Below are 11,556 nucleotides of genomic sequence, written 5' to 3' on the forward strand. Positions count from 1 at the left end.
TTTAGGTGGATCGGGATCGGCTGATCCAATTAAATGTCATGGCCGATCCATATATAATATTTCCCATGATTCCATTGTTGCGTTCGTTTGTCGTTCTACTGCATCAGCCGCCATTATCTAGTGGAGCAGACATTAACTTAAGCTAGTAAAAAAATGTCTGCAATTTGGCATCATTTTAAACTGACTGTGTCACGGGGTGGTGCTAAAAGGGCCTCCTTCAACACCACTAACTTAATTAAACATATTAAAAAGCACCACCCCGACGAATACACTGCGTATTGTAAAGCAACAGCGCCGTCGACTACGAAGGATGAGCTCCACCAGCAAACACTGCAGGACAGCTTAAAGAGAAAGGATTTGCTTCCTCGAGAATCTGAGAGATATCGTAAGATCACAGAGTTGATTGTGGAGTGTATAGCGGAAGATGACCAGCCTATTTCATTGGTGGAGCACTCGGCGTTTACTCGTCTACTGAAGTACTTGGAGCCGCGCTACGGAATGCCATCCCGCCACTACATTGCGGAAAAAGCCATCCCAGCCCTGCACACCAAGGTGCGTGAAGAAGTGCAGTGGCACCTCAAAGACGCTAACTCACCACAGACCTATGGAGTTCAGATGTAGCCCCAATGTCGCTCCTCAGTTTGACTGCGCACTGGATAGACTCCAAATTCACCATCTACAACGTCGTGCTACATGCAAGTGAGCTGCGTGGCTCCCACACTGGCATGCTGTTGAAGAGATGCTTGCAAAATGGGACATTGATAAGGACAAGGTGCATGTCATTATGCAGGACAACGCTGACAATATGAAAAAGGTAAGCCTTCTTGTTATTGACCACTGATGTTTAGCTACGCAATTCAGTCAGTAAAGTTCATGCTAATTACTTCGTGAGCACACAACTGGTTGCAGAAAGTCAGAGAACCGAAACCAATGTGAATACATCCTTTTCAACAGCATCTTTTAATGAATGGTCATGAGGTAAACTTCCATTTGATGGTTTTGACATGATCTACTGGATGTATATTAAATGTTCCATATTCCCAATTATAATTACGTGTGCCCTGGATTTATTTAAAATGATGTCTAGATTGTAAGTGTCTGTTAGACAACAACCACGTCAAAAGTATTGATATTCATATATATCTTTCGCCATCATACTGTCTCCCAATCTCTAGGCATTTGCAGACATGGAGGTGCAGAGCCTGGGCTGCTTCGCACACACACTCCAATTCTTGGTCATCAAAGGCCTTCTTGCCCAGCGAAGCATCACCGATGCTGTCGCCAACGCACGGAAGCTTGTGGGTCATTTTAAGCATTCCCCAAAGGCCTACTCCATCCTCGAAGACATTCAGGTGGTTATCATTTTATTATTATTATTATTATTAGTAGTAGTAGTAGTAGTAGTTCCCCCCTCCCTGTCATGTCATTGTAAAGCAATCCATCATTAAGCTACCTTAGTGTTGAAAGGATGTTGCCCAACAAATAATTAACCTAAGTATAGAAGCATTTTGAATGGCCTACTAGAAAAGCAATACACACAGCTGATTTATTTTAATTATTATCATTATTATTACTTTATAGGAAGAAATGAACATGCCAATACAACGACTCCAGCAGGACGTGTCAGTCAGATGGAACAGTACTCAGTACATGATGCAGGTAGGCTATGGGGGAGGGAATTAATGCAAAGAATGAACAGTTTTTTTAATGTGAATCAGCCTAAATAAATAAATAACTACATTTAGATGGAGGTGAATAGTTCTACTTGTATTTTACACATGAATGTTAAATTAACATTTATTTACTTATTTTGCAGAGCCTTCTTAAGCAAAAGAGGCCGCTCAGTGTCTATGCAGCAGACCAAGACCTTCCATGCATGCCCTCTGCCAACCAATGGGCGCTTATGGAGAAGGCAGTTGTGGTCTTGAGTCCATTTGAAGAGCTGATGAGGGCAGTGAGTGCTGTGACTGCAAGTGCCACGGATGTGATCCCTGCAATAGCTGTCCTCAAGCGTCATCTTTCCCGTGAAGAGAGCACCGACGCTGGAATCAAGACTATGAAGACAACACTTCTTGAGGCTGTCACTGAGCACTTCGACTACGCTGAGACTGAACCAATCTACTCCGTTGCTACATTGGTTGACCCACGATACAAAGAAAGGCAAGTGCTGCTTGATTCAAAACTTCTTTTGCGGTATATAATTGTTCAGGCCTAAACAACTCACCACTTGATTATAAATTATAAAATAACATCAAAATAAATTATCCAAATGTTGTTCTATAACATTGACAACAATAACTTTGATATGCAAAGGAAACGACAAAATATGTTAGGAAACAAATAATCCCTTTTAGTTTTAACTAAATGAAATTCTATCAATTTTCAGATTCTTCACAAGTCCAGACCACCAGGAGCTTGCCAAGGAGGCTCTCATTAGAGAGGTGGAGATCATGGAGAGAAAGAGGAAGGCTGCCAGTGAGGTGTCTGCAGAAGAACCTCCAAGAAAGTCACCACGTCGAGACGGAGTAGGCTGTGTAGCTGCAAACAGCAACTTTGGCAGTATATATGACGAGATCTTAGAGGGGAGTGTGGTGGAGTCGAGGCCTGTGAGTACATCAACAGCCGTCAGTCAGGTGGAGGCCTACCTGGCTGAAAAAACCATCCCAAGGTCAGAGAATCCTCTACACTACTGGCGGGCACATGGTACACAGCGACCCGCACTGGCTGATACAGCCATGAAGTTTCTTTGTGCACCTTGCACATCGGTGGACAGTGAGAGACTGTTCAGTGCAGTGTCAAATGTCCTTGATGAAAAAAGGAACCGGTTGACAGCCGATAAAGTGCAGATGTTGGTTTTTATTTAAAAAAAACCTGCACTACACTTTGAAAAAGTCAGAGCAGTAGATTAAGATGGAGGAAATAAGAAGCTCTATTACACTGTGAAAAAATAAGAAATCCCTTCCTTTATAAGATGTTTAAGTTCATGTTTAAGTTTAGTGATTAATGTCTCTGAGATCCCTTGAAGTGTAAGTCTGGTGTAAATTGACAGAGAGTCCTATTGTATAAGCTCACCACATGCAGCCCATAGGAAAAAGAATGAGTCAATTTGGGACAACGTAGACCAAGTTATGGACAGACAGCTTAAAGCAGACCCATGGGGGCTTGAAGGCAGTGCTGCTATAAGCTGCTGGTCCATAACTTGGTCTACGTTGTCTCATTCTTTTTCCTGCATGTGGTGAGCTTATACAACAGGACTATGGGTCAATTTACACCAGACTTACACTTAAATTACCCACACTGTGAAAAATAATAAGCTCAGTTTACTTGAAAAAAAAAAAAAGGGTGGAAACTCGTTGTCTCAAATAAGTACCCAAAACTTGGTTTATGTTATGTTTACTTTATGTGTAATGCAAAGAGTTTTACGTTATGGTTACTTACTTCCAAGAAGTAAAGTTTAGTGAAGTTTACTTGTATTTACTACTGTTAAATGAGTAACCTTTTGAGTTGTAAAGGGTAATTTATGTTGGATAGTAAAGTTTACCTGCAGAATATTCATATTCTAGTTCCTAAGTACTGTTATGTTGAACAACCAAACAGAATAAAGGGAACTGAAAGATCAGATTTTTTTTTATTATTGCAAAAAAATGCTCTTATTTGTGATAGTGAGAGAATAAAAGCTATTGAGCACAGCTTGGATGCCTGTCTATTTCTTAATATACACGAAATTAAATGCTGTTTGCCAACACAAAAAGTGATATTGGAAATTGGTATCGGAAAACCGGTATCGGGAAATATCGGGATCGGATCGGAAACTATATGAAAATATCGGAATCGGATCGGAAGCTAAAAAATGAGATCGGGACATCCCTATCTAGCAGTAACTGTACTACTCGGTGTCACAGTGCGCATGCGCGAAACAAGCTGTCAGCTTTCCAGCTTTTCGCAAGCAAAACGGGACAGATTAGGCATGGATTTAAGACCAAAACAGTAGAACTAAGGTATTGTATAATTGAACACACTGCCAGATTAATATTTTCAAGTATTTTCATTTAAGGGCTTGGGCATGCACTGCATTTATAGCTTATTATGACCCCTCGCCCATGATATATATACAGTACAGACCAAAAGTTTGGACACACCTTCTCATTCAAAGAGTTTTCTTTATTTTCATGACTATGAAAATTGTAGATTCACACTGAAGGCATCAAAACTATGAATTAACACGTGGAATTATATACTTAACAAAAAAGTGTGAAACAACTGAAAATATGTCTTATATTCTAGGTTCTTCAAAGTAGCCACCTTTTGCTTTGATTACTGCTTCGCACACTCTTGGCATTCTCTTGATGAGCTTCAAGAGGTAGTCACCTGAAATGGTCTTCCAACAGTCTTGAAGGAGTTCCCAGAGATGCTTGGTACTTGTTGGCCCTTTTGCCTTCACTCTGCGGTCCAGCTCACCCCAAACCATCTCGATTGGGTTCAGGTCCGGTGACTGTGGAGGCCAGGTCATCTGGCGCAGCACCCCATCACTCTCCTTCTTGGTCAAATAGCCCTTACACAGCCTGGAGGTGTGTTTGGGGTCATTTTCCTGTTGAAAAATAAATGATGGTCCAACTAAACGCAAACCGGATGGAATAGCATGCCGCTGCAAGATGCTGTGGTAGCCATGCTGGTTCAGTATGCCTTCAATTTTGAATAAATCCCCAACAGTGTCACCAGCAAAGCACCCCCACACCATCACACCTCCTCCTCCACCAAAGCACAGATTTCCACTGGTCTAATGTCCATTTCTTGTGTTCTTTAGCCCAAACAAGTCTCTTCTGCTTGTTGCCTGTCCTTAGCAGTGGTTTCCTAGCAGCTATTCTACCATGAAGGCCTGATTCACACAGTCTCCTCTTAACAGTTGTTCTAGAGATGTGTCTGCTGCTAGAACTCTGTGTGGCATTGACCTGGTCTCTAATCTGAGCTGCTGTTAACCTGCGATTTCTGAGGCTGGTGACTCGGATGAACTTATCCTCCGCAGCAGAGGTGACTCTTGGTCTTCCTTTCCTGGGGCGGTCCTCATGGGAGCCAGTTTCTTTGTAGCGCTTGATGGTTTTTGCGACTGCACTTGGGGACACTTTCAAAGTTTTCCCAATTTTTCGGACTGACTGACCTTCATTTCTTAAAGTAATGATGGCCACTCGTTTTTCTTTACTTAGCTGCTTTTTTCTTGCCATAATACAAATTCTAACAGTCTATTCAGTAGGACTATCAGCTGTGTATCCACCTGACTTCTGCACAACACAACTGATGGTCCCAACCCCATTTATAAGGCAAGAAATCCCACTTATTAAACCTGACAGGGCACACCTGTGAAGTGAAAACCATTTCAGGTGACTACCTCTTGAAGCTCATCAAGAGAATGCAGAGTGTGTGCAAAGCAGTAATCAGAGCAAAAGGTGGCTACTTTGAAGAAACTAGAATATAAGGCGTATTTTCAGTTGTTTTACACTTTTTTGTTAAGTACATATTTCCACATGTGTTAATTCATAGTTTTGATGCCTTCAGTGTGAATCTACAATGTCAATAGTCATGAAAAGAAAGGAAACTCATTGAATGAGAAGGTGTGTCCAAACTTTTGGTCTGTACTGTATATATATATATATATATACATTACTGTATATTATTGGTTGTGCTCCTGTCTAGTTTGGGGAATAGCCAGCCATGGAGTGGGTATAACCTTGGTCAATTATGTTACATTTTTATAAGATTGAGTTTTATAAAAGTTACACTTGATGGTGGTTTTTAGAATTACAAATCAGCCACCCATCTCCACCAGACGCATCCCCACAGAACTATTCTGCAGCACAAAGGAGTCGTGTGCTGCCCCTGGCCAACGGGCCACCACATTCAGAGGGTGGCAGTTTGCATCTGATGTTATTTGGATGCTAATAGAGTGATACAGCTTTAGTATGAGGAATGGGAATTTATCTGGAGAGGGTGCTTTGATCCATATATGTGGCCAATCTACAGCAACAATGATATTGTGCCGCTACAGCTTAATGTCTACCTGCTGGTTAGCAGTGTACGGGAACAATATGTACTGGGACATGAATGATATTACTGCTTTCAGTACTAGTCGACTCAAAGAGGACTGTGAAATGTCTGACCTGTCTCCTGTCTCTCTCTGATATGATCCTGTTGCTAAAACTCAGAGTTCGCTGAGTGCTTGGAGGTGTGTTTCGCCTAAGTTAAGGATCCAGGTTATTGCACAAATCCATAAGCAGTGCTTGTGGCAATCTGAAACGGGTCAGCAGCCATTCATCTGTCTCCTCAAACAGATCTGTGCAATCTCTTAAAATGCTCTCTGGTTTGCCAAAGCATCTGGTAGCAGTAGGTAGTCCATGAATGATTCAGCTGCTGAATGCCTGCAATCATCCCAGGGTTTTTATAGTCTTGATTAGGATCAATTGACCAATAGTATTTTTTTTCAAGAATTAAACAATCCAATCATTAAAATTCCTCGGAAACATAGGCTGATAATGCTGACAGCCCCTCGACCACTCTTACAATTTTGTCTTACCAAAGAGAAGAGCAAAAATAAGAAAACATAGGTAAATCCCAGAAATCAACAAAAACTAACAAAAAGAAGAGAAAATGTGTTCATATATCGCTTCTTGCATAAGGTCCATTGTTCTTTTTAAAGCTCATGATGGAAGTTCTCCCTTCAGTGGTTAGTCTGGGTTAGGGTTAGTTTGGGTTATTATCTTTTACCTCTGAACGATGTTTGATTGCTGCTTGATCAGAGATGAATAAAAGAGCATTAACAAGCCAGCATCTTCAACTTCAGTACGTCATAACACTGCGCCTTGCGCCCAGCTGACATCAGCCTCTGGTCAGTGGGAGTTTCACAAACTAGTCAACAAGTCGATGAGTGAACTACTATAACAGCTAGTCAGTGCTGTAGGCAGCAGTCAACTGGTCGTGGACAAAATGGGAGCTACCACAGAGCCCCTAACAGAGCGATTTTCCTTTACCCTGGGGGAATGAGAGGGAGCGAGGGAGAGAAAGTGAAAGTGAAAGAAAGAGTGCACAGGAAAGAAACTGCCTCCCACTTGTTGTGTGCATTCTCTTTATGTCTGTGACATATCAGCTTAGTGATCTTGTTCTTTTAAAATCGTGTAAAAAGTCTGAAGCACTCAAGACGCCTTTAATTAATCATGGCTGTTGAATCACAACAATAGTAAAAACATGCCTATACGTTTCAGCCATTAAGGCCTTTATCAGGGCAGTACAAAATGGCTGCCTTTGGACTATATTTATAGGTTAGCAGACAGTCACATGATCAGTATAGCCAAGTAAATAGTAACATGATTGATGTAGACAGTTAGTCACATTATCAATAAAGACAGGTGAGCAGAAAAAATGATTGGTCTAAATAACCATGTGACAGACTATGCAGGTAGGTGTAGTTGTCACATGATCAGTATGAGCAAGTACAGTTAAAATTGTAGTGAAATACTCACTCCATGAAAAGTGGGATTTTCGTCAGTATGCGGCACTGTAAATTGACGTGGAAGTTCAGGTTTATGGCTGCACATGGCAATTTACAGGCAACACCGAAAACTGCCATGAATTGTCAGAAATTGACGCGGGCCTTGCTTGGCAGTTGTCCCCCCATAACCCCCCTCCCCCTAATTCTAGGGGAGGCTTTAACATCTAAATGAAAATGCTGTGAGCTATACACATGCAAATCAGGGTAGCAGGGGGAGTTTTACTCCAGGTGAATTTTTTTTAAAAGGTATTAACTTCATTAGAAAATCTCTGGTATAAATAGATCAGGCTCAGTATAGCCTAATTATAGACTCTTAAATTTTAGCTTGAATTGATTTATTTAATGAAAGTATTGTAGATTAATTACTGTGTATGTCATTAGCAATGGCCAATGTTATGTAAAAAAGATACACAAACAATTTGTTTCAACAATTAGTTTTAATCAGGCTTTGCCACAAAGGTTTACTGAATGCAGCATTTAAAATGTTAATTATTGGTTGTGTAATAATATTTGTTAAATGCCTGTAAGAATAGGAAAGAGAGTTACACAACTGTTTTGTGGTTTTGTTATCCTTGGACCTTTTGTGACTTTGTTACTTTTGGGACCGTTCTGATTCCTGGACCAATCACCTTCGAGGTCAAAGGACAGGGGGCGGAGATGCGTGAGAGTGACGAGCGGAGGAAGACGAGAGATGCAGGTTGTCTACTGTAAAGTGAAAACACAAACTTTTTAGTTAATATCTACGCCAGTTTGAGTGAAAGTGTTCAACCAGGACTCTTAAAAACAGGACTCTTAAAAACATTATTGGTGATGGGTTCTGTCTGTTTGAGTGGACTACTCGGCACAAGACGACAGAGAGTTTAAGTTAGCTTCTGACCTAGCGGCTAGCAGTGCTCTCTGCTAACAAGCTAGCAACAAGCTAACCTGATGAGTAAAGCCTATGTGACGGGGCCGGATAGCGCTGCGTGAGTTTCTCTTCAGCCCGGACAGCGCTACGAACCGGAGCAAGGGTGAGATTTAAAGAATATGCTTTCATTCTGCTGTATAAGGAAACACATACGTCAATAGACACCGATCTTTACCGTTCATTTTGTTTTCACAGACTAACCTCGTCTCATAACGAGGCTGTGACGACCTATTTGCTCGGAGCTATTTCCAGATTTACATGACGCTGATAGTGGCGCCATTGTGTGTAAGTAACTGTTACTGTTTTGTTCCCGTTCCTTCCTCGTTTAATTTTACTGTGACTTACGTGTTTTTGTTAATACCACTCTCCTTTACTTGTTTTCCAGCTGCCTGTAAGACAGTAAGACCGAGCTCTGTGCCTCACTGCAGTCGAGATTAGAGTACAGGTACAGTACAAGTACAGGGCAACGTGAACGCACCACAGACGTCTGCAAAATGGACCAAATTCGGACAGAATGCTGCCAGTTACCTACAGCTCCGAGGCGGCAGACTGCACTGTTTCACTTCCACTCCACTCCATTTGCTGTAGCTACTGTTAATTTGTAATGTATGTCTTGTATTCTGTATGCTACTGGACACTTGTAAAGTACCTATCTATCTATCTATCTATCTATCTATCTATCTATCTATCTATCTATCTATCTAAACACTTCACGGTGCTGTAGGATAGGCCTTCTCCTGAGCTTCCCGTTTGTTGTGTGGGCAGAATTGTACATAGTTGTGTGTTTGTGTTTCTGCTAATTAAGCTCTGTCTTTGAAATTTTCCTTTCCTCAATAAATTCATTCATGTCCTTGATGGTAATAATAGTGTAGTCTATAGCATATCATATGATTGAATGAATGAAATAATGAATATATATATATATATATATATATATATATTAGGGCCGGGACTTTAACGCGTTTATTAAGATTAATTAATTACACAAAAATTAACGCGTTAAAAAAATTAATGCATTTTAATCGCACTTGTATTTGCACCGCGGAACGTTTCTCACTGGATGAGTTTCAGGCGTACCGATTATACTGGAGCACAATTATTTAACGAGTTAAAAAGCCGCCGACACTTGGGGTGCGTCTCAGCTCGGGTCAGTAGAATTGACAGGCTGACGGTGACAATCACGTGAAACTGAGGCGAACTCATTCATGGTTGCCTCTGATTATACTGATAATAGCCTACCTATTAGCTTCCAATGTAGACGCGCGACATGCGCGCTCACAACCCAAAGCGGCGCGTAGCCGCGTGCATTCGGTGCGACGCCGTTTTTTCCCCCCGTGCATGTCCGTGGAGCTGTGCGCCGCGGACGTGCATGGTTCCCTACGTTGCTGTGTCAGGCAGGTGTTTCCCACGGAGCTCTGCCCCGTTTCAAAGGTGAAGGAAGCCCTCAGTGGAAAGACGTTGCCTCCGCGATGTAGAATGTGTTTTATAGAAGAGAAACACACATTTCAGGACCGCTGACTTGTATCATCAAAACAGACACATGTAAACACAGAAAGCTGAAAATCACTGGACATGTCTGTTGGGATTATACAAATCAACAGTGTAAAGTAGAGCTGTCAAGATGTATGCAGTAGTTAATTATTGCATATCCTACTGTACCTATCACTCCTATTGTTTCTGATGTACAGGTGCATTAGAATGTCATGGGAGAGTTTATTAAGGCCTATGTCACTAATTCAATTCAAAAAGTTAAACTAATACATTATATATGCGGTATGTCCATTACACACCGAATGAAACATCCCATGTCTTTATTTATTCAGTTTATTTTAATAGTAATAATTATGGCTAACATTCAATGAAGACCTAAAATTCAGTATCCCCAAAATTGTAAATATTACAAAGGAACTTTTTTTTTTTCTTTCTTTTTTTTTTATTCAGTCATTATTCAATGGTATACTAAAACCTATATGAAAAAAAATTGCTTCTCACTGTTCTCAGGTCAAATATTTATATGCGATTAAAAATGTGATTAATTTCGATTAATTAATTACAAAGCCTCTAATTAATTAGAATAATTATTTTAATCGAGTCCCGGCCCTAATATATATACACAGGCAGGCCAGGTGGCGGGGCAGCGGAGGGGCAGGCAGCCGGCAGCCAAGAGTGGCTGCCGGGGGGGTGACCTCCATTCCGAAGGACCGCCATTCCGACGGTCCGCCATTCCGACCAGGTTAGGGTTAGGGTTAGGGTTTCAGGTTCGGAATGGCGCCCTTCTTTCAAAAGTAATTAAGGGCCGGCATTCCGAAACATGAAAGTGAATGTTCGGAATGGCGGCCCTTCGGAATGCTGCCCTGGAACTGGCTGCTGGCTGTTTTTTTTTTGAGTGTGGCTCCAGTGGATGAGTGATCCAGAGAGAAGCACTGGCTGATCCTCCTGCTTTGGTGCCACCAAACACAAGACTCTGGTCCTGGTTTCCAGTCTAGTTATCAGTGTTTGCTGCTGGCCTCCTGCTCGGCCTTCAGAGGGGCTCCACCCTTAGTCCCTGCCCCTCTGGACCTACTCCATCTGTTCTGGCCCTAGGCCACCTGCCTGGCTCTAGTTCCCGGGATGTCCACACAAGACCTCTGGTTCCCTGCTCTTTAGACCCCTAGGCTGTCTGCCAAATCCCCAGTTCACCCAGTTCTGCCTCTGATTCTTTTTCCTTTGTTTTGTCAGTATTGTTGCCACGGCTGGCTCCACAGACAGAAAGCGGAAGGACCTCAACCTACGAAAATGCCAACATTAAGACATTTTGTATACATGTTGCATCTAAACCACCAAATCTATACCCTTCCATGTGGTCTATGTCAACGGAAATTATGTATATTTGCATATAAAGTGGGGAAGTGAGATTTGATCACAACATTTGATCACAAGCGGTCACTGAAGACTCATGTGGAGATGCATTCTAATGCCACATGTGAACTGACGGACTTAGAGCTGTCCTCTTAATCAGATCAGCCGAGATGCTTGTTAATGCCAGGTGTAAACAGATTCTCTGTCAGATGGGATGACAGAAGTCTTGTCAGATTTTGCAATGAATGTTTGTGTAATGTGGTATCTACCAGTA

At 41.8% G+C, this 11,556-nt stretch overlaps 1 protein-coding gene across 1 annotated transcript; it reads left to right on the forward strand.

Annotated features, from left to right (window-relative positions):
• Window positions 1-205: 205 nt before the first annotated feature.
• LOC311270580 (zinc finger BED domain-containing protein 4-like) lies at window positions 206-11,232 on the forward strand (the record flags this gene model as incomplete). The annotated part of the gene is made up of 5 exons (XM_084375537.1): window positions 206-1,352; window positions 1,582-1,659; window positions 1,817-2,160; window positions 2,387-2,668; window positions 11,163-11,232. Exons 1-5 carry the CDS (start codon window positions 1,188-1,190, stop codon window positions 11,230-11,232), a joined length of 939 nt encoding a protein of 312 aa, XP_084231663.1. The 5' UTR covers window positions 206-1,187.
• Between the last annotated feature and the right edge of the window lie 324 nt (window positions 11,233-11,556).

Source organism: Pagrus pagrus (genome assembly GCF_965226575.1).
Source record: "Pagrus pagrus genome assembly, chromosome: 15".
In the NCBI taxonomy this organism is placed as follows: Eukaryota; Metazoa; Chordata; class Actinopteri; order Spariformes; family Sparidae; genus Pagrus; species Pagrus pagrus.